Source organism: Erythrolamprus reginae, chromosome 3, assembly GCF_031021105.1.
Source record: "Erythrolamprus reginae isolate rEryReg1 chromosome 3, rEryReg1.hap1, whole genome shotgun sequence".
Lineage (NCBI taxonomy): Eukaryota > Metazoa > Chordata > Lepidosauria > Squamata > Dipsadidae > Erythrolamprus > Erythrolamprus reginae.
Window position 1 is genome coordinate 73,566,035 of NC_091952.1, and position 22,361 is coordinate 73,588,395.

At 40.0% G+C, this 22,361-nt stretch overlaps 1 protein-coding gene across 1 annotated transcript in view; it reads right to left on the reverse strand.

The window, feature by feature from the left end:
* The window catches only part of TRABD2B (TraB domain containing 2B), a 289,072-nt gene that overhangs the window by 30,425 nt on the left and 236,286 nt on the right, over nucleotides 1–22,361 (reverse strand). The window contains exon 4 of the mRNA XM_070748959.1: nucleotides 21,593–21,767. Coding sequence (XP_070605060.1) covers nucleotides 21,593–21,767 — 175 coding nt within the window. The remainder of the gene's footprint in view (nucleotides 1–21,592; nucleotides 21,768–22,361) is intronic.

A 22,361-nucleotide genomic window follows, 5' to 3' on the forward strand; every position in this document is an offset into this window, starting at 1 on the left:
TTTGATTTTTTTAAAGGTTAGGACAATACAGCATTGACTAGCAGGGAATTCTACAGCTTTGTGTAAAAATAATTGCAATCTACTTGGATCCCTTATATACGAGAGCTGAATGGGATGCTTATGAATACATACCTCTTCAATTTGGTATCTGGATATATCATTCTCTCTTACTCCTATATAACAACTGACTATACATGATCTTGTATCCACAAGAGGGGGACAGAGTACTGTATTCTGTGGCATTCTACATGCAGACATAAAATCTCTTCTGGAGGGGAGGGGGGAAGTCCCACGAAACTGGATCAGAACTCCTCGATTCATTGTTCCGATCCTATTTTCAAAGTAAAGTGTTTGTGACCATCTGCTCCTATTCAGTTAGAATAGCATGGGGGAATGGTTGGCCCGAGTAAGTCCAAGGAAAATCAATCTCTTTGGAATGCAGACCCTTTGATATAAAAAACTGCCAAGGGTCAGCAAACCTAGGGTGGAATCAAAATCTATGGAGAAATCTATAGTTCTCCAGCTCTGCTAAATTCCTATCATAAACATATATCATTTCAATTGGGGGTGGGGGTGGGAAGAGCAGTAAACTCTCCCTACATTCATAGACATGTTAATTCCATTCTGCGTTGTTGCATTCTTCCTTTTTCCTGACTGATCTCACACTCTGTAAAGAAAAAAAACCAAAGACATCTCACCACATCTGAATCAAATATTGGCAGCTTTTGGTTTTGCATTTCACCCTGAGTTTTAACTGGCAGGAGGTAGCACATTCATGAGGCTTCCCCCCCCCCACTTTCCAGTAGAGCGCAGCAAGAGGGAGGGAGCCGTTTTGACAGGGTTATATCTCTGGCAAAGAACAGTTCTTGGTTCTCTGCAATGCTAATATTCACTTTCAATGGAGATGCTGCTAAGTAGGTCATAATTCACTCCTTTTGTGCAATAAATACAGAACAATTAAATCCAGGTCTTTTCCATGTTTCTGTTAAGAACCAAGAGACAATCCATCATTCCCTGTTTATGCGCCGGCACAGCCGAAATAACAAAAGGAAAGCAGATGTGCTCGGCATTGTCTCATATTTTGCCAGAATTGTGGCTATTAAAGACTTCATATCTAAATAACGAAAGCATAAATGAAATCTAATGAGTGGAAGAACTGGTTTATACCTGCAAATTTGGGTTGAAATATAAAAGTAGCTATCAATAGTGTCAACCCCTAACCCCCAACATTTCTCCCTTAGACTATCCACGATTGACCTCTCCAGGTTCCTAAGAGGTCAGTAAGGGGCGTACATAAGTGCACTAGTGTGCCTTTCGTCCCCTGTCCAATTGTCTTTCCTTTATCTCATTTATCATATATATTTTCTTCCGTTCATATATCTTCTCCTCTATTTTTATATTTTTCTTTATATATATATTACCTCATGTCTATTCTCTACTACCCTGTTTCCCCGATAGTAAGACACCCCCGATTGTAAGATGTATCGGGGGTTTCAGGGGGGTCGGCTAATATAAGCCGTACCCCGAAAGTAAGACATATGTCTTACTTTCGGGGAAACCCGGGGGTATTGCCGGGGGGGGAGCCCGATGACGTCGCTTCCAAGCTCCCCGCACGCCCCTCGCCTTCGCCTCGCCGCGGCGCCACCGCCTCTTCCCCGGCTTGGCAAAGCAAAGGACGGCGCTGGTCCGAAGCGAGCCGAGCGGGCGGCGGCTTGCAGTGAAGGAGCTCGTCCCAGCAACCGAGTCCTGCCGAGGCTCGGCTGCAAGCGGCCAGTGAGCCCGACCGGCTCCGAGGCGAGCGGCCGGAGCTGCGCCCTCCTTCGCCCTCCTCCTTTCCGGCAGGCAGGTGGGGCTGCCCAACTGCGCAGAGCGGCTCCTCCCCTCCAGACACATGCTTCCCCGACACGCGTCTGCGGCTCCACACGTGCACGCCGCTTGGAGCCCTGAGGTTGAACTTGGAAAAGGGCTCACGAGGCTCCTGTCCCGCAGCTGCCCTTCTGGACTCTGGGGAGATGCCTTCGGGAACGCGACCCTTTCAATTTTTTTCCAATGTAAGACATACCCCGAAAGTAAGACGTAGTGGGGCTTTTGGGGGTAAAAAGAAAGTAAGACACTGTCTTACTTTCGGGGAAACATGGTATATGTATTGTGTATTGGACAAAACAAATCAACAAAAATAAAATAAACACCAAAGGAAGAATTAAGGTCAGACTACAAATTTCAAGACTGGATCACCCAACCTATCTGTTTTAAAAACTCTTAAAAGAGCTAACCTTATCAGGTTCTGGAACATAGTAGCTAGTCCCCTGCATCTACTTTAATAGCCAATTCAGGGTGTGGGTGCAATGTAGAGTTTAGAAATTACATGGGGGAAGAGAGCCAATAAGGTGTAATGACTGAATTGAAGGATTAGGGATGTTGTAGGAAGGGTGTTGTATGAATAGGATTGTAGGGAGTTTTTATTAATTTATTTGTAAAATTTATGAGCTGCCCCATTTTTACCACGATAGCTTAGCTTATAATATTAAAAGGTAAAACTGTATAATTTATAATAATGTAAAATCAACTAGCTTAGAAAGATGGAGGTGAGGGAATATGATGGGAGAGAGGATGGGATCTGTTTTCAATCAATCAATCAATCAATCAATCAATCAATTAATCAAAATATGGAACCCTCCCATTGATTCCCTGAGCCAAATGGCAGAGCCAGATTTTTAAAGTCTCACAGAAGGTCAAGAGAGTTGGAACTGACTTTACCACAGGAGGCAGGTGTAATGTCAGAGAAGGCTTTTCTCATGGACCTCACCAACCAGTTCCCTGGCTTTTCCTTCCTTTCTTTCTTAGTTTTTTTTCCCTTTTCCATCTGATGCCAATTCATTAGTTCTACCAGATTTCTAAAACAGGGGCCTCCAACCTTGGCAACTTTAAGCCTGGAGGGCTTCAACTTCCAGAATTACCCAGCCAGCTTCAAGTCCTCCAGGCTTGAATTTGCCAAGGTTGAAGAATGAAGACCCCTGTTCTAAAATATAAATTAACATTCTTGTAATTGTTAATTAGTTACTAAGTGATTACTTAGATGGATTAAAGTCTACTAGTAATCTACCTACCTCCTCCATACTCATTATTACCGGCCTCAATTACATAACTCATTACCGGACTCAATTGTGTCAACCCCTAACCCCCAACATTTCTCCCTTAGACTCTCCACGATTGACCTCTCCAGGTTCCTAAGAGGCCAGTAAGGGGCATACATAAGTGCACTGGTGTGCCTTTCGTCCCCTGTCCAATTGTCTTTCCTTTCTCTCACTTATTATATATATTTTCTTTCTTTCATATATCCGCACCTTTAAGTTCACTTTACCCTTATATATATTACTACATGTCTATTTTTCTTCGTATGTATTTGTGTATTGGACAAATGAATAAATAAAATAAATAAATACATATATTCTGTTGCCATTTCCTGGGTTAGATTCCCCCACTCCCATCCTTTTAGATGTCTTTTGATTTCTTTCTTAATTTTTTAAAAATTTGTTTTTGTTTTTAAAATATGAGCTGTCTAGAGTGTTCGGAATTAGGCAGCCTCTGGATTATAAAAGAACATAATTTATTTCAAAATCATATGATTAGCATGAATGGTTTTGCAAAGAATACCAGCCAGTATTCTTAGAATGCCAGTGAAATTGTGGTAAATGCTCAGAATTGTGGCAAATGCTCTATCGTGATTAAAATAAACACAGCCTTTCCTTATCTACATATCCTCTATGTACTTTCAACAATTGAAATCTAATTTTAATAGTCCTTAAAAGTAAGTACTGTAATATGGCTGCAGTGTCTGACAATGACTCCAGTCTTAATAAAGACTGTATATTTCCACAGAGAATTTAAAAAAAAAACATAACAGGTACACTATGTTGGTATAGTGCTGAACAGAGGACAATATGGCTCCTGGTGAAAAGGTATTGGTTTCATTCTTTATTTTTCTAGAATGAGATTCCTTCTGCTTACAATCTATACTGTGTCTGCCCTCCTGCTTTTCAAATCTTCAAAGCATCTTCTGTTATACGTATGAATTCTACTCGTTCTCTCTAAACCATAAGTGCAAAAGTAAAAGAAATTATTCAAGGATCTCTAAAGATATCCATGGCAAATTGAGGTAGATGTCATTCTTCATAAGGAGGGTGTTTGTTTAAAGCATATTTGTTAGAAGCAGGCAGCTCAGCCAACATTTGGATGAAAAGTTTTGCAAATATTTTAAGTAGCTTCTTAATTGACCCAGTGTGACATGAAAAGCACTCTCTGAACTCCTGATATTGTTAGCCATGCAAGATAAGTGGCAATAAATACAGATTAATTGAAACCTATGAAATGAAATATCAGGGGTAGCAACCGGTCTGTGAAAAGTCCCTTTGTGCTCTGTTTGGATGGCAGGTCATACGCTTGAATTAGGTTAACAGAATCTCTTGTCGGACTCACTGAAGCTTTTGGTAGCTCATGCTGTGACCATCTGCAAAGACAACAAACTTTGGGCAAAGGCAAATGACATGATTGGCAAGTCTTAAGAAAAACAGAAATGTTAGGCGGAAGGGTTTCTACTTAGGGCTGTTAGCTCCAGAGATTGGGGGACAAGGCAAGGCAGAAACACTGCCTTTTTTATGGCAAAAATTGAGGGACTCTAGAAACTTTTCAGTGAGGATGTTTTACATTTTAAATTCTGAGGCACATGAATAGCTAGCAAATTCAGAATATGAACTGTATTCAGTCAGCTTGAACTTGGGCTTGTGATATTTTGTCCATGTACTTTTTAAACAGTAAAACAAGAAAGCACAAACACCCTTGGAAGTTGTGTTTTATTGTTTTCTAGGCAGCATCACAAAAGGGCAATACCCTTGAGAAGGAAACAAAGGGTCAGAAGTCATATTTTTTTATTGTTTTCTGTTTAAAACTGTGGTACAGTAGACTTGCCTGGTAGGAAGATTTCTTTGTAATGAAAGAAGAATTATTCTGCAAAGGTGAAACCAATTTGTACTTAGCTAAAATATAAAAATATGATTTTCCATTCTAGGCTTGTTACATTTATTGATGAAGACAGAGGGATGTCTCTGAATAGTATTAATCTGATAATATTATCTGGGTGTTTATTTATTTTTTTGTTATTTGAACATTTTATACTAAATAAGGTAAACCCTAAATAAATAGGAATGCTTTGTTGAATTCTGAGTTGAATAGATTTTAATTTATAGTCCTATGCATCGTATGGAATTATCTATGCCTAAATTTGTTCATTCATTTGCAAGCTGGTTAAGAATAGTAGAATCAGAGTTGGATTCACAATTATTATTCTTGCAAAATTATTATCATTAGATTTTTGGGGAGGCCATTAAGAAATAAGGGAATAATTATATTAACAAATGGGGTTAGCAAGTCCAAGCAATGTGTACTCCTTTATCAAAGGCTGCTTCAACTCTTTATACCTATTGTTTCTAAAATTACAACAGAATTTTTGGGGAAGATTGGAGGAAGTAAAAGGTCCTTCTCTATAGTGTAAATTGACAGGGTTTGGAATCTTAATACTGGATCTATTCATTAAATATAATACAGAACCAAGGAACAAAACAAAACACCCCTCTGACAAAATGAGTAAATAACAAGCCACTTTAAAACAGGCTGGGTAAGCTTCTCCAATCTCCTTTGTGAAAGATTGGTGGTTTGCATTGGCTAAAACGCATGGCACAAACGTATAAAATATGAAGTACTGTATACATTTTCATAAGCTCATCAACAAATGGAGTTGTGCATGCCATTCACAGAATTCATAAAGCATGAGGAAGAAGAAAAATACAATTCTATGCTGTCTCTTTGGATTATTAGATAAGCAGCTGTGAACTGTTTCCAAAATCAGAATAAAGTTTGTTTGCCATATGGTTGGCCGCTAGCCTTAAGAATCCATCTCTGTATCATTTAACTAATTACAGTTTCCTTCCATGATAATACCACTCTATATTGTGGCTATACACTTGAATTTCAAAGATGATAAATACAACCATCAAATCCAGAAGTGCCAATGATAATTTGTTTTTAAATAAAAAGGAAAGTTTAAATGAATACAAGAAAATCAGCTGCTTTAAGAAAAATAAAGTCGAAGTGAATGGCATGACACAAATTCTGGATGTTATCATATGTGTTACTTGCAAATTAGTTGAGTATAAAAATGAAATAAGCCAGATGACATTTTTTTCTTAAACATTGATGATATATGTATACTTTTTGTTGCCAAAATATTAACTCTTTTTAATGACACATATGCCCTAGCTGTTTGGCTATTTCTCAGCTGGAAAAGGCAGCTGGGAAACTCTTAGCTCACTTCAGTTCTTATAAGTTTGGTATACTGAATTGTCTATCAATCATGTGGGTTCACAAGAGTTAAAGTTTCCAACAAAGATCAACTCTTCGCAAAGTGTGTCAAGCAAACTCATTTATTTAATCCCCAAAGGGTGATAATCAAGCTTAATGTCCAGGAAGAATTATTGTTCTTCCTGGACCTTAGAGACCCATAATATCCCAAATTCTGCCAACCTCTAATCTAATGCCTTTTAACTATGGAGTACAAATAAGTGGTATTACAACCATCCCATATTGTTAAACTGAATGTTTCATGCTACCTGAATAGTTTCTATAGTTCCAAAGTATGTATATGAATATTTTCTTCCTTATTAAAAAAAACCTGTTTCTTCTTTTGGTGGGTTTTTTTTTTTTTTGGTAGAATGAATAAGAAATATTGCAAAATCAGCAGAATTGCACTGATTAAAAGGAGACCAACAGAAAAATTGATAATTCCACAAGTATATATATATCCCCCCTAGGCCTTTACAATTCTATGCATGGTATGTATGTATGTATGTATGTATGTATGTATGTATGTATGTATGTATGCATGTATGCATGTATGGTTTTTATATTAATGGGTTTTTAATCGTTTTTAGTATTAGATTACTATTGTACACTGTTTTATTGTTGCTGTTAGCTGCTCCGGGTCTCCGGAGAGGGGGGGGGCATACAAATCCAATCAATCAATCAATGGATGGATGGATGGATGGATGGATGGATGGATAGATAGATAGATAGATAGATAGATAGATAGATAGATAAATAAATATGAAACATGCAGATTGGGATAGGAAAATACATTTAAAACTCTCATTCCTGACATTCGTGCTGTTGCTATAACATCTGGAAAGGTTTCTTAGTACAATTAAAACACGTAATTTGAATGAAAGAATAATTGTAAAGTTCTATTCCCTATCGACTACAATTTACAGCCATATTTTATGGACTTTCAAACTGGAAGCAAAGTATTCACTGTTGAAGTAAAACTACACATATTATAAGGATTCACTACATGATATCAGAAAGCTATATGCTAGTTTAATTGTATTATAAAATGAATCTAGAGATGTGAATGAGTATAGGAAGATAAACCTACTGCAGTAAAAAGAGGAATTAAACAAAGTTTAATGCTTATATTTATCTCCCTTCCCCAGTATAGAATGTACAGCTATGATTGAAGAACCCTTATTAACTTCTCCAGCCAATCCCACTTATTTATCAACAGTGTATCTTCACAATTCCTTTATCAAACTAATGTAATGTTCATGTAATTGAATCCAATAAGTTGAAATAATCTTCCTTGTGAGTTGCAGATCATTTTCCAATTTTCCAATTGGCTGAACATCCAAGACATTAGCATACGATCCCTTTACTACTAATGTAGCCCAGATTAATCTTCTGCACGGAATCCAATCACTTATTCATTGCCATACAATATGATTTCCAGACTCTGACTCATTCTTTTTTGAGATTTCATATATCTTTCCAGTTTATATGAACATGAGAATGCGGTATACTTCGATGCAGATTTTGGAGTTTAAGCTTGGAACACAGTGTTATGGGTTTTCCCTAAATGAAATCTGAGTTCAGCTGTAATAACAGTGTAGAACTTCACTCATGCAATACATGACTTTGGGGCATGGAAGTATTTGGAGAAAAACCAAGATGATAGGATTCATATTGAAGTTTAGAAAGATTGTTCAAAATGTAACAAACATTGGAGGGGTAAGGGTTTCAATTGCAACATTAATTGGCAATATCTGAAAATCTCTCCCTGTACAGAGAATGGGTCAAGCGCTTCCACATAGTCCCTTTGCAGGAATATTCATTTCACCTTTATTATACTGTACCTGTAATGGCATGTGGAAGCCTTGAGGGGCAAGGGGAAGAGATGCTTCCTAGGGATTCAGGAGAAAGGAGAAGGAACCAGCAAGTGCTTAACAGACAAAGTATAGGAGTTGGCAAGACTGAGCCCGAGGGACGGGTCAAATACATCATCAGTCATGAGTCCTTTCACGCCCATAAGAAATCTAAGACCAGCTCACCTTGAACTTCCTTCTACTCTTCTGCTAATTTCCCTTGGCAGCTAAGATTTTTACAATAAAATCTTTACACTCAATTGAACTGTCTGGATCTACTGGCAATATGAATGGAAACAAAGAAATAAATTTAAGAAGAATCCTCCCTAACATATCACAGCATTAAAAGTGTCAGATTTGTATTCGGACTTGCAAGACTCAATTAATGTAGTCTGACAAAAAGGTAGAATTAGCTCATCTGGTCATGTTGGTTTATCTGGGAGGGTTGAAACATCCATTATATTGAATATACAGTGGTACCTCTACCTAAGAACGGTCATCTTAGCTCACTTGTGAACTTTTCTAGGTAAGAACCGGGTGTTCAAGATTTTTTTGCCTCTTCCCAAGAACCATTTTCACTTACAGCCTCTGAAACTGTAACCGGAAAAGGCAGGGAGAAGCCTTTGTGAGGTCTCTCTAGGAATCTCCTGGGAGGAAACAGGGCCAGAAAAGGTGGGGAGAAGCCTCTGAGGGGCCTCTCTAGGAATCTCCTGGGAGGAAACAGGGCCAGAAAAGGTGGGTGAGAAGTCTCTGTGGGGCCTCTTTAGGAATCTCCTGGGAGGAAACAGGGCCAGAAAAGGTGGGGAGAAGCCTCTGTGGGGCCTCTCTAGGAATCTCCTGGGAGGAAACAGGGCCAGAAAAGGTGGGTGAGAAGTCTCTGTGGGGCCTCTTGGGGGGAAAACAGGGCTTGAAAAGGCAAGGAGAAGCCTCCATGGGGCCTCTGTAGGAATCTCCTGGGAGGAAACAGGGCCAGAAAAGGTGGGGAGAAGCCTCTGTGGGGCCTCTTTAGGAATCTCCTGGGAGGAAACAGGGCCAGAAAAGGTGGGGAGAAGCCTCTGTGGGGCCTCTCTATGAATCTCCTGGGAGGAAACAGGGCCAGAAAAGGTGGGGAGAAGTCTCTGTGAGGCCTCTCTAGGAATCTCCTGGGAGGAAACAGGGCCAGAAAAGATAGGGAGAAGCCTCTGTGGGGCTCTATAGGAATCTCCTGGGAGGAAACAGGGCCTCCAACCTCCCTGTGGTTTCCCCAATCGCATGCATTATTTCCTTTTACATTGATTCCTATGGGAAAAATGCCTTCTTCTTACAAACTTTTCTACTTAAGAACCTGATCACGGAACAAATGTAAGTAGAGGTACCAATGTATTTGACATGGATGCAGAGTTTTATGTACTTTTAAAGACATTTCTAATAAGAGTGTTCAGGTTTTGTGCTACCATTTGCCCTACAAGCAGCTGACCAGAGTCCTGAATGAGTCAATTAGCTAATTTGATTTGGAGGTTATTTAGATAAACCAATATTAATAAAACTTTAATTAGTACAATCAGATATATCTTTAGAAGTATGCATACAAAACACGTATCAAGAGAAATATGACTGTCAGATGTTGTTTGTATTAGATTTTATGGTTGAATTTTCCATGCCTGTCTGACCAAAACAAACAGTTTAGACATTTGGATGTTCTTAACTCTTTGCAGCAGTCTTCTCTTTATTGTCAAGACCAGGGTTTTCCATTTATGGAAATGTTTTTCCTAATTCCTTATACAACTTTAGTGAAGAGCCAGCATACTCCTGTTACATTAATAAAATGGAGTATTCTGTTACCTCTGCTTCAATAACTATATTTTCTTAGTTTTAAAAAAGCCTTGCAGAGTGACTGTTAACACATTTCTTCTTCTTTGAGAGCAGACATTAATTTGTTCCTCAAGTAGTACCTTCTAATTCCCATTCTTCCAATTGGGAAATGAGAGGTCAAAGACCCTTTGGTCTGGTGGTTAAGGCACCAGCCTAGAAAGCTAGAGACTGTGAGTTCTAGTTCTGCCTTAACCATGAGAATCAGTTTGGGTGATCTTGGCCAAGTCCCTCTCACTTAACCTATCCACCTCATAGGGCTGTTGTAGGGAAAATAGGAGGAGGAAGGTGTTTGGATATGTTACTGCCTTGAGTTATTTATAAAAATAATAAATGCAGGATACGTTTCCTGGTAAAATACATGGGACTATTCAATTAGTGGAAAATCCATTTAGAGTTAGGGTTAAGTAATTCTGAATTTGGGGAACAAAATGGACATCACCAATTAATTTGGAGCCCTTAGTTATGGTTAGGATAATGCATATTTTACGAACCTTTCATATTTCATGGGAAGTTTCTTGGGAAAATACCTGGAAAAATTGCATTTAGAATATGGTTTAGATGTTAGATCATTGTGAATTCAGAGAGGAAAGTGGATATCTCTAATGCATTCAGAGCTTGAAGTCTTGGTGGATAATCAACTAAACATGAGCCAGCAATGTGCATCAGCGGCCAAAAAAGCCAACACTATCCTAAGCTGCATCAACAGGGAGATACACTCCAAGACCAGGATACACTCTACTACGCCCTGGTCAGACCACATCTGGAGTATTGCATCCAGTTCTGGTCACCGCACTTCAAAAGAGACATTGAAACTCTGGAGAAGGTACAGAAAAGAGCAACCAAAATGATTAGGGGACTTGAAACCAAGACTTACGAAGAGAGATTGCGGGAATTGGGCATGGATAGCCTAGAGAAAAGGAGGGGCAGAGGGGATATGATAGCTATATACAGGTATATGAGGGGTTGCCACACAGAGGAGGCAGAGCACCAGAGGGCCGGACAAGGAACAATGGCTGGAAGCTGACCAAGGAGAGATTCAACCTAGAATCCCCCCCACCCTCCTTGCCTTTCACAAGCTCCTTAAAACCCACCTCTGTCATCAGTCATGGGGGAATTGAAATTTTCCCTTCCCCCTAGGCTTATAGAATTTATACGTGGTATGCTTGTATGTATGAGTGGTTCTTTAAATTGGGGTTTTTTAGATTGTTTTAATATTAGATTTGTTTACATTGTCTTTTTATATTGTTGTTAGCCACCCCGAGTCTTCGGAGAAGGGTGGCATACAAATCTAATAAATAAATGAATGAATGAATGAATGAATGAATGAATGAATAAACAAACAAACAAACAAACAAACAAACAAACAAACAAACAAACAAACTTCCTGACGGTCAGAGCGATCAACCAGTGGAATAACCTGCCTGCGGAGGCTGTGAACTCCCCAACTCTGGACACTTTCAAGAGGAAATTGGACTACCATTTGGCTGGGGTGCTTTAGGATTCCTGCTCAGGCAGGGGGTTGGACTTGATGACCCGCATGGTCCCTTTCAACTCTAACAATAAATAAAATTAAAATCTACGTTTCCTGATAAAATACATGGAAAAATCCCATTGGCAAAAAATCCACTTAGGGTTAGGGTTAGGTGATTGTGAATTCAGAGAGCAAAATGGACACTGCCAATACATTCAGAGCTCTTGGATATAGCATACTTTTTGAGCCTGCCTTATCTATTTCTCTGGTTTCATGGGAAGTTTCTTGGGAAAATACATGGAAAAATCCCATTTACGGAAAATCCACCTAGGTCAGTGATGGCGAACCTCTTTTCCCTCGGGTGCTGAAAGAGTGCTCACATGTGCTATTACGCATGCACGAGTGCCCACACCCATAATTAAATGCATGGGGAGAGTGAAAACAGCTTCCCCCACCCCCTGGAAGCCAGAAACAGCCTATTTCCCAACTTCTGGTGGGCCCAATAGGCTTGGGTTTTGCACTTCCCAGGTTCCAGAGGTTTCTCTGGAGCAGGGAGATGGTAAAAACACTCTCCCCCACCCCCTAGAGACTCTCTGGAAACCAAAAATGCCCTCCCAGAGCCTCTGTGTGAGCCAAAAATCAGCTGGCCGGCACACACATGTATGTTGGAGCTGAGCTAGGGAAACAGCTCGCATGCCAGCAGATATGGCTCTGCGTGCCACCTGTGGCACTTGTGCCATAGGTTCGTCATCACTGACCTAGGTCATTGTCAATTTGGAGAGCAAAATGGATATATTCAATGGATCCAGAGCCAATTGGTGGGGAGAGGCTGTTGTGGTGCATGTATGCTGCAGATGGGGTTTCACTTGTTTGCTTATGGCAACTGGGCTTCTTGGCCCAGTTTATGGTATGCCTAGTTTATGGTATGCTGGTCCACAGCTGGTCCACAACCCGGGATTGGAGAATGCTGGTCCAAACTACATGTAATGTTTTAATACTGTCTATCATTGTATTTAAAAGATATAAGATACTTCTGAGAAATGGCATCACCACATTTGTGCTATATAAATATGTATCACATATTTTTGCTGAATATTTAAAATTAAGGGAGACTAGGATAGCACTATTTCGGCCTTGTTCTGGCCTCGTCAGCTAGTCATACCCTTACTGGGATTTGATCCTGAGGCTTCTGCCTTGTAAGGCAGAGAATTAACCTCTAGGCCACCAGATCTGATCCCTTCAGCTTTGTACCAGGGAGGGGCTATATGGTTTTTTTCTGTTGGATCACCCTGGTATATTGAAGGAACGTCACAGCTCCTTTTTGCCTCTAGGCCCAACCCAGTGCCATTTCAAGGCAGTTAATTTATTCATAGCCAACAAACTATGTTTTGTATGCATCACATGTTTTTGCTGATTTTTTTTTAAATTTAAGGGAGACAAATTTTAATGCAATGGGAGAATATTTAGATAATGAATTAAAGGGGAGGGATAAAATGGCAGGAGCGAGCATCCAGTGGACTGCATTAAAAAAGGCCATCTTAAAAGCCACTGGACTGTATGTAAGACAAATAACTAAAGGTAAAAGGAAGAAGAAACCGCTATGGTTTAGCAATGATGTAAGGGCTATAGTCAATGAAAAAAAGGCTGCCTATAGGAGGTATAAAGAGTCTGGAAGTATAGCTGATAGGGAGGTATATAAAATGAGACAGAAGGAGGCGAAACAGATAATATATGCTGCTAAAGCCTCAAAAGAGGAAGAAATTGCCAAATCTCTAAAGAAGGGGGATAAAACCTTCTTCAGATATATTAATGATAAGAAGAAGAAAAACTGCGGCATCACGAAGCTTAGTACCGGGAATAAAACATGCATTAATGGGAATAAGGAGATCGCTGACCATTTCAATAGCTACTTCTGTTCAGTTTTCTCAAAAGACACCTTACAAAATAATACTATAGAGGGATATAGCATTGCTTCCAGCTGTACGGATTCAGCTCCAGTGATCTTAGAAGCCGATGTCTTAGAAGAACTTGAACGATTAAAGATAAATAAGGCAATGGGTCCAGATGGCATCCACCCCAGAGTTCTTAAAGAACTCAGATCTGTCATTGCTACCCCCCTGACTGATTTGTTTAACCAATCCTTGTTAACAGGAGAAGTTCCTGAGGATTGGAGAATGGCCAGTGTTGTGCCTATTCACAAGAAGGGCAGTAGAGAAGAAGCTGGTAACTACAGGCCAGTTAGCTTGACATCAGTTGTAGTTAAAATGATGGAGACTCTACTCAAAAAGAGGATAAATCAGCACCTAAAAAACAATAACTTATTAGACCCAAATCAGCATGGCTTTACTGAAGGCAAATCATGTCAGACTAATCTCATTGATTTCTTTGACTATGTCACAAAGGTGTTGGATGAAGGTGGTGCCGTGGATATTGCCTACCTGGATTTCAGCAAAGCCTTTGATACGGTTCCACATAAAGAGCTGATAGATAAATTAGTGAAGATTGGACTTAATCCCTGGATAGTTCAATGGATTTGCAGCTGGCTGAAGCGTAGACATCAGAGAGTTATTGTTAATGGCGAGTATTCTGAGCAGAGACAGGTTACAAGCGGTGTGCCACAAGGGTCTGTTCTGGGTCCTATTCTTTTTAATATATTTGTGAGTGACATAGGGGAAGGTTTGGTAGGGAAGGTTTGCCTATTTGCCGATGACTCTAAAGTGTGCAATAGGGTTGATATTCCTGGAGGCGTCTGTAATATGGTAAATGATTTAGCTTTACTAGATAAATGGTCTAAGCAATGGAAACTGCAGTTTAATGTTTCCAAATGTAAAATAATGCACTTGGGGAAAAGGAATCCTCAATCTGAGTATTGTATTGGCAGTTCTGTGTTGGCAAATACTTCAAAAGAAAAGGATTTAGGGGTAGTGATTTCTGACAGTCTCAAAATGGGTGAACAGTGCAGACAGGCGGTAGGGAAAGCAAGTAGGATGCTTGGCTGCATAGCTAGAGGTATAACAAGCAGGAAGAGGGAGATTATGATCCCACTATATAGAATGCTGGTGAGACCACATTTGGAATACTGTGTTCAGTTCTGGAGACCTCACCTACAAAAAGATATTGACAAAATTGAACGGGTCCAAAGACGGGCTACAAGAATGGTGGAAGGTCTTAAGCATAAAACGTATCAGGAAAGACTTCATGAACTCAATCTGTATAGTCTGGAGGACAGAAGGAAAAGGGGGGACATGATCGAAACATTTAAATATATTAAAGGGTTAAATAAGGTCCAGGACGGAAGTGTTTTTAATAGGAAAGTGAACACAAGAACAAGGGGACACAATCTGAAGTTAGTTGGGGGAAAGATCAAAAGCAACATGAGAAAATATTATTTTACTGAAAGAGTAGTAGATCCTTGGAACAAACTTCCAGCAGATGTGGTAGATAAATCCACAGTAACTGAATTTAAACATGCCTGGGATAAACATATATCCATCCTAAGATAAAATACAGAAAATAGTATAAGGGCAGACTAGATGGACCATGAGGTCTTTTTCTGCCGTCAGACTTCTATGTTTCTATGTTTCTATGACTAGGATAGCACTATTTCGGCCTTGTTCTGGCCTCATCAGCTAGCCATACCCTGGGGCTTCTGCCTTGAAGCAGGGTGATCCAACAGAGCATATATATATTCCTTTTCATTATCAGCAAAAATATGTTACACACACACAAACACTATAAATATTTGTTCCGATAATTTAACTATTCCAAAGTGGCTATATATACAATACTGTAGAGGGATATTTTTCTTCTAAACCCCAATACCATACCCATAAAAATGACAAACAATAATTCTAATTTGGTAAAAGAGCTGGGGTGGTTAAATGATCAGAATGCAATATTGCAGGCTGATTCTGCTCACTGCCAGGAATTTGATCCTGAACAGATCAAGGTTGAGTCAGTTTTACACCCTTATGTGGTCGGTAAAATGAGGACCACGATTGTTGGGGGCAATATGCTGACTTTGTAAACTGCTCAGAGGATACTGTAAAGCACTATGGAGCAGTATATAGGTCTAAATGCTATTGCTATTGCTGATATAGTATATACTGTAGGTCCAAATGCTATTGCTATTGCTGATTAATTAATATTTTTAAAGATTTATGCCCCACTTATTAATCTCCCATTCTGAAAACTGTTAATTTTTAAATGCTTTGCTCACTATTTGATGGAGGTGATGACATTATTGCTGTTGTGTCTTTAATCAACAAACGAAACATCTGCAGTGATAAACAATGGCCGGTCTATTTAACCAATAAATCAATGGCTCTGTTACTACTGGGGGCCTCTTTTGTCTTTTATGCTATATCCTGGCAATAAAGAGATGATAGAATTACCATTTGTTTTCTTTGCTGCATGGCTTACATTAGCTGTGACCAAAGAAGAACAAACTTTTTGCACAGATTTCTTTTCCACACTTTATTGAAATGATGCTGCTCAATAAACAGCATCTGTTTTCAGTTTGGGAGGGAGGAGGGAGACTGTGTGCAAGTGTTTGTGATCATCTCATTCTCCCAGGGTAAAGCCGTTCATAGAAACCTGATACTCTAGGTGGATATACATGAAGAAGGTTTGTACCTCTAGTAGAAAGATGCTGTATTATGAGAGGTGAACAATCAAATGGAAACTTCGGGGTTGGACCAAGGCCAGAATACATACTGTGGACTAGCTAGCATTCCACATGCAATGTAGAAGTCGTTTCAAAATGTTCTCTATCTTACTGCTTTCTCCTGATTACTGCACTCCATAAAAATGAAGGCTAGTTGGAGTTCATTGTAAGGTCTCCTTAAATAAAGTTCCTGAACTGTTTTGTTTTGGTCCAATTTTCTGTCAATATTCTAAATTTGAGATTGCTCACTTTGCTTCACTTCAGTAGAAATGCAATTGCCAGCTGTGAAATTTTGGATTCCGCTCTAGCATGGCATTCCAAATCCCTGCTCAGCAAACAATAAAGTTAGCAGAGGACATACCCCTAGACTTAAATCTGATTCCACTTTGTGCTAATGGGATACTTTTTATGAGATGGTGCTTTGTAAGCCTGTAAGAAATTACTTCTCAGGCAGGCAATATTCTGTTTTTCAACAAACACCGTTACAACTAATGGCTAATTCTTTCTCTCTTAAAATGCCAAGGGAAGCACACACTGCCTATAGGAAGGGAAAATTAGCTGTTTAATACTTTCTTTATTGCTTGCCAATGGTAGGCCAGTGTTTTGTTTCCATGAAGATCTGTTTGAATGGAGGCCTCACCCAATTTATGATTCAGCTCTATAATCCATTCTATAAGCAGTGCAGCCTCACAGCCTGGCACCTATTGCTAAAGCAGAGCACAATCAATTTATAGACTCTGTGTCAAGCCAGGTCATTGTATTGGCAAAAATGCAAAAAAACTAGTAATATCATTTAAAGATACTCTTTAGAATTATTAGTGTATTATTATAAAGAAATATTTCCTGCTTATAGAAAGGGAATTTGATTCAATTCAATTTATTAGATTTGTATGCTGCACCTCTCCGAAGACTCGGGGTGGCTCACAACAGCAATAAAAACAGTATAACAATGGAACAAATCTAATAATAAAACATATAAAAACCTCAACAATTAAAAACCATACAGCACATACACATCAAACATGAAATATAATAAGCCTGGGGGAGATGCCTTAGTTCCCCCATGCCTGGCGATATAGGTGGGTCTTAAGTAACTTGCAAAAGACGAGGAGGGTGGGGTCCATTCTAATCTCTGGGGGAAGTTGATTCCAGAGGGCCGGGGCCGCCACAGAGAAGGCTCTTCCCCTGGGGCCTGCCAAACAACATTGTTTGGTTGACGGGACCCAGAGAAGGCCAACTCTGTGGGACATTATCAGCCGCTGGGATTCGTGTGGTAGAAGGCAGTTCCAGAGGTATTCTGGTCCAATGCCATGTAGGGCTTTAAAGGTCATTACCAACACTTTGAATTGTGACTGGAAACTGATTGGCAGCCAGTGCAGGCCACGGAGTGTTGTAGAAACATGGGCGAATCTAGGAAGCCCCACGATAGCTCTCGCGGCCGCATTCTGCACGATCTGAAGTTTCCGAACACTTTTCAAAGGTAGCCCCATGTAGAGAGCGTTGCAGTAATCGAACCTTGAGGTGATAAGGGCATGAGCGACTGTGAGCAATGACTCCCTATCCAAATAGAGCCGCAACTGGTGCACCAGGCGAACCTAGGCAAATGCTCTCCTCACCACAGCCGAGAGATGGTGTTCCAATGTTAGCTGTGGATCGAGGAGGACGAACTAAGAAAGCTATCTTTGGAAGTAATATTATTGACTACACCAGGGGTTCCCAAACTTGGCAACTTTAAGTCTTGTGGACTTCAACTCCCAGAATTCTCCAGACAGCTATGTTCACTGGAAAATTCTGAGAGTTGAAGTCCACAAGTTTTAAAGTTGCCAAGTTTAAAGACCTCTGAACTACACCGGTGAAGTCCAAAACCAAAAAGGACACATAGCCGTTCTTCCAAGCTGAGTTCTTTATTGTTTCATACCAATAGATAAAACCTTGCCTTACTGAAGATTATACTCTCTGTGTCTACAATACAGGCAGTCCTCGACTTACAACAGTTAATTTAATGACCATTCAAAGTTACAATGGCACTGAAGAGTTAGGGTTGAAAAAAGTGAATGAAAAAAGGAACTTATGACCATTTTTCACACTTATGGTTATGTGATCAAAATTCAGAGGCTCGGTAACTGGTTTGCACTTTGGCAACCTTTTGACAACAAAACCAATAGGGAATTCACTTAACACCTGTGTCAAGAAAGGTCTTAAAATGGGGCGAAATACACTTAACAAATGTTTTGCTTAACAATGGAAATTTTGGGCTTAATTGTATTCATATGTCAAGGACCATGTGTATAGTCTGTGAACTATTAGGGAGGTGCTGTCTTCATCCTCTTTCTCTTACATGACCAACGTGTGGGACTGTCAAGGAATAAGCCTTGCTACAAAGCTCAAAGTCTACCATGCAGTAGTGCTAACTACCCTGTTGTATGCCAGCGACACCTGGGCAGTATACAGGAGACATTTATTTATTTATTTATTTATTTATTTATTTATTTATTTATTTATTTACTTACTTACTTACTTACTTACTTACTTACTTACTTACTTACTTACTTACTTACTTATTTATTTATTTATTTATTAGATTTGTATGCCGCCCCTCTCCGCAGACTCGGGATGGCTCACAACAATAACAATAACAAGGTATCACAAATCTGATATTAAAAAGTCTCTAAAAACCCCTTATTTAAAAAAACGACACACACACACAAACATACCATTCATAAATTATATAGGCCAGGGGAAGATGTCTCAGTTCCCCCATGCCTGATGGCAGAGGTGGGTTTTAAGAAGTTTGCGAAAGGCAAGGAGGGCGGGGGTAATCCGAATCTCTGGGGAGAGCTGGTTCCAGAGGGTTGGGGCCGCCACAGAGAAGGCTCTTCCCCTGGGTCCCGCCAGACGACATTGTTTAGTCAACGGGACCCAGAGAAGGCCAACTCTGTGGGACCTAACTGGTCGCTGGGATTCGTGCGTCAGAAGGCAGGAGATATTCTGGTCCGATGCCATGAAGGGCTTTATAGGTCATAACCAACATTTTGAATTGTGACCGGAAACTGATCGACAACCAATGCAGACTGTGGAGTGTTGGTGTAACATGGGCATACCTGGGGAAGCCCATGATTGCTCTTGCAGCTGCATTCTGCACAATCTGAAGTTTCCGAAATGCTAGGCAATTGAACCACTTCCATATGACCTTCCTCTGTAGAATTCTGAGGATCTGGTGGCAGGATAAAGGGCCTGATACTGAGGTCCTCTCCATGCTGATGAAAGCCCAGACACGCTGGGCAGGCCATATTGCAAGGATGCTAGGTCATTGCATCCCTAAACAGCTCCTCTATGGTGAGCTGTCTAAAGGAAAGCAACCTCACGGGGGACAAAGAAAGCCATGAAAATACACGTTGAAAGCCTCCTTCAAGTCCCTCAATATTGTCACCACCTTCTGCAAAACCCTGGCACAAGATCGATCAACATGGTGCATGCTGATGCATCAAGGCTGCCAGACATCTGAGGAGAGAAGAACAGCCATAGCAGAAGAGAAGCAAGCACTCCACAAAGCCAGAGCTGCAAATGCTGTGACAATAGTGCCCACACATGTCTGCCCAATGTATGGCAGAACATTTCATGCCTGTGTAGACCTCACCAGCCACCTGCGGACACATTGTAAACAGTTCAAACCTGTTAGATGTCAAGGTCCTCTTCCAACATGATGGATGAACATCATCATCTTCACCCATCATGTTGGAAGATATCTGGGCTAAGTTGCCTCTTGCTCTCCTGAAATGTAACCCTCCCTCTTGGGCATCCAGGCCCTCACTATATTCCATCATATCACCATAGAGTAAATCTCCACCACACACAATATAATTTTTTAAAAATATCGCTACATTATATATAATAGATAACTGGCTAAATTTGCCTCCAAACATGTACCTTTCATTTTTAATAATATGAAGTAGTATCCTAAAGTCTAGCTAAATGTTTATCAGGAATTGCTTTTTTAAAAAGTATTTGTAACCTCTGTACAGTTTTTTGACACATGCAGTCATTAATTTTTCAAGAACTTAGCAATCTTGATTCATTAACGAGCCAGACTCATTATCTCTTGATGAAAGCAGAGAGATGATGCCTAATCTAAACTCTTCAAGTTTAATATTATGCAGGAAAATAAGCTAAATGTTTCACAAGTGCTCATCCAATCTATTTTTTTAAAAGAAACTGCAACAAACACTTAACTAAAACTGTGGATAACTAGAACAGTTAATAATAATAGTTGAAACTACATCTGGAGTGTTGTGGTTAGCTCTGGCCCAGCACCTGCCCCAAGGACTGTGGATGTGGGGGAGACATCCACATCCTGCAGGCCTGTTTTGCCCCCGGTGGAATCTGCTGATGAAGGCTCCTCTGACCAAGAAGACATTAATGACAGGGAGGAGGAGAGTGTGGCAGACAGCTCAGAAGGAGATCAATTATCTAGCTTCTCCTTGGATTCAGAACAAGAGTCAATGATACAGCCACGCATGCGGAGAGTGATGCATAGGCAACAACAACTGAGAGATTATTATCAAAGAAAATGAGGCCACCTGTGGTTGGGTGGGGCTGTGGTAATTAGTGAGGCTGATATAAATAGCAGCCTGTGGGTTTGGCCATTGAGGAGCATTATCTGTTCGTTGTGTTTCGTGCCTGCTTTGCTGCATTTGACCTTTTGTGTGCTGATTTTTCCCCGCTTTGAAACTAAACCAGAGCAAAGTGTGTTTCACTTTGTGAAAGAAGGACTGTGAATTGCCTCACAGCTGCAAGCTTAGTATCACAGAACTGATAAGGGACTTGTACAAATTACCAGTTTGTTTGGAGACAAGTGCTCTTTGCTATACAAAAAGAGGGCTTAGTTTAAGTGAATTTTCATTATAAAGAACATTGTTTTGAATTTTCAAACGTGTGTGTGTCTGAAATTTGTACCTGTGAATTTTCGGGAGGAGTCTACCAGAGAGCCCGACAGAACATGGAGGAACATGATAAAACCCTGAATTCTTACCTGTCACGTTCAAAATTTCAATCCAAGGGTTATAATAACAGTAGCACTGAAAAAGGCAATGTGGTGTTGATCTGACTACCTTAGCATCCCATATCACCAAAGAGGGGAAAAACAGACTAGATGAACCATCTCCTCTTTTTAATCCCCAATCCCACTGGCATTACTACCAATCCTAAAAAAATGTGGGACTGAGATGTTTTGGGAATAGAGTAAACGTTAGGGAAGAGTAAAGATATGGGAAAGAAATAACAAAGTTAAACTACAGCAGAAAATGAAATTAACTATCCCATCCCATGTTGAAATCAACAGAAAACATATTGAGGTCCTACCTGCTCCAAATGCAAAGAAGAAGCTCTTGTGAGCATTCTCTCTTAAGAGAGCCATCACTCTTTTCCCCATTCTTTCATTCCTCTTGTAGATCAGTTCCTGGCGGAAATAACTGTCGATCTCTTGAGCTGTAACCTGCTCATGTGGAGGAAGTGTTGTGTTGATGAAATTAGGGAGCTGGAATGAAAAACAGGAATAACATTCAATAAGGAAAAATGTAAGGGAGAAGTTGGTGGGTTTATTAGATTATTTAGTAGGGATTGTTGGAAAACCCTTAGAAGATCAGCTGCAATACAATAGCACTTAGACTTCCATATCATTTCAAAGTGCTCTACAGCCCTTTCTAAGTGGCTTACAGAGTCAGCATATTTTCCCCCACCCAACAACCAGAGTCCTCATTTTACCAAGCTCAGAAGGATGGAAGGCTGAGTCATCCTTGAACCAGTCAGAATCAAACTTCTGAAGTATCCAGTTAGTTATCCTGCAATACTGCTTTCTAACCACTGTGCCATCATAGTAATGGTTGTTTATTTTGGGATTACCTCTGTTTCTTTGCCAGTCTTTCCAACAACTAATTTAAAAATGTGTGCAGCTTTCTTCGATTCCATGACTATTTTCTAATTTGGGGTGTGTGATGCTTCGTATTGCTGTAGTAAAACTAAATATGGTCAGGAATATGGTTCAAAAGTTAGGCTACCTCTTAATGGATATCTACTGAAATCAAAGACACCCTTGAGTCAAGCTTTACTCCAGACAACTGCACTCATGCAC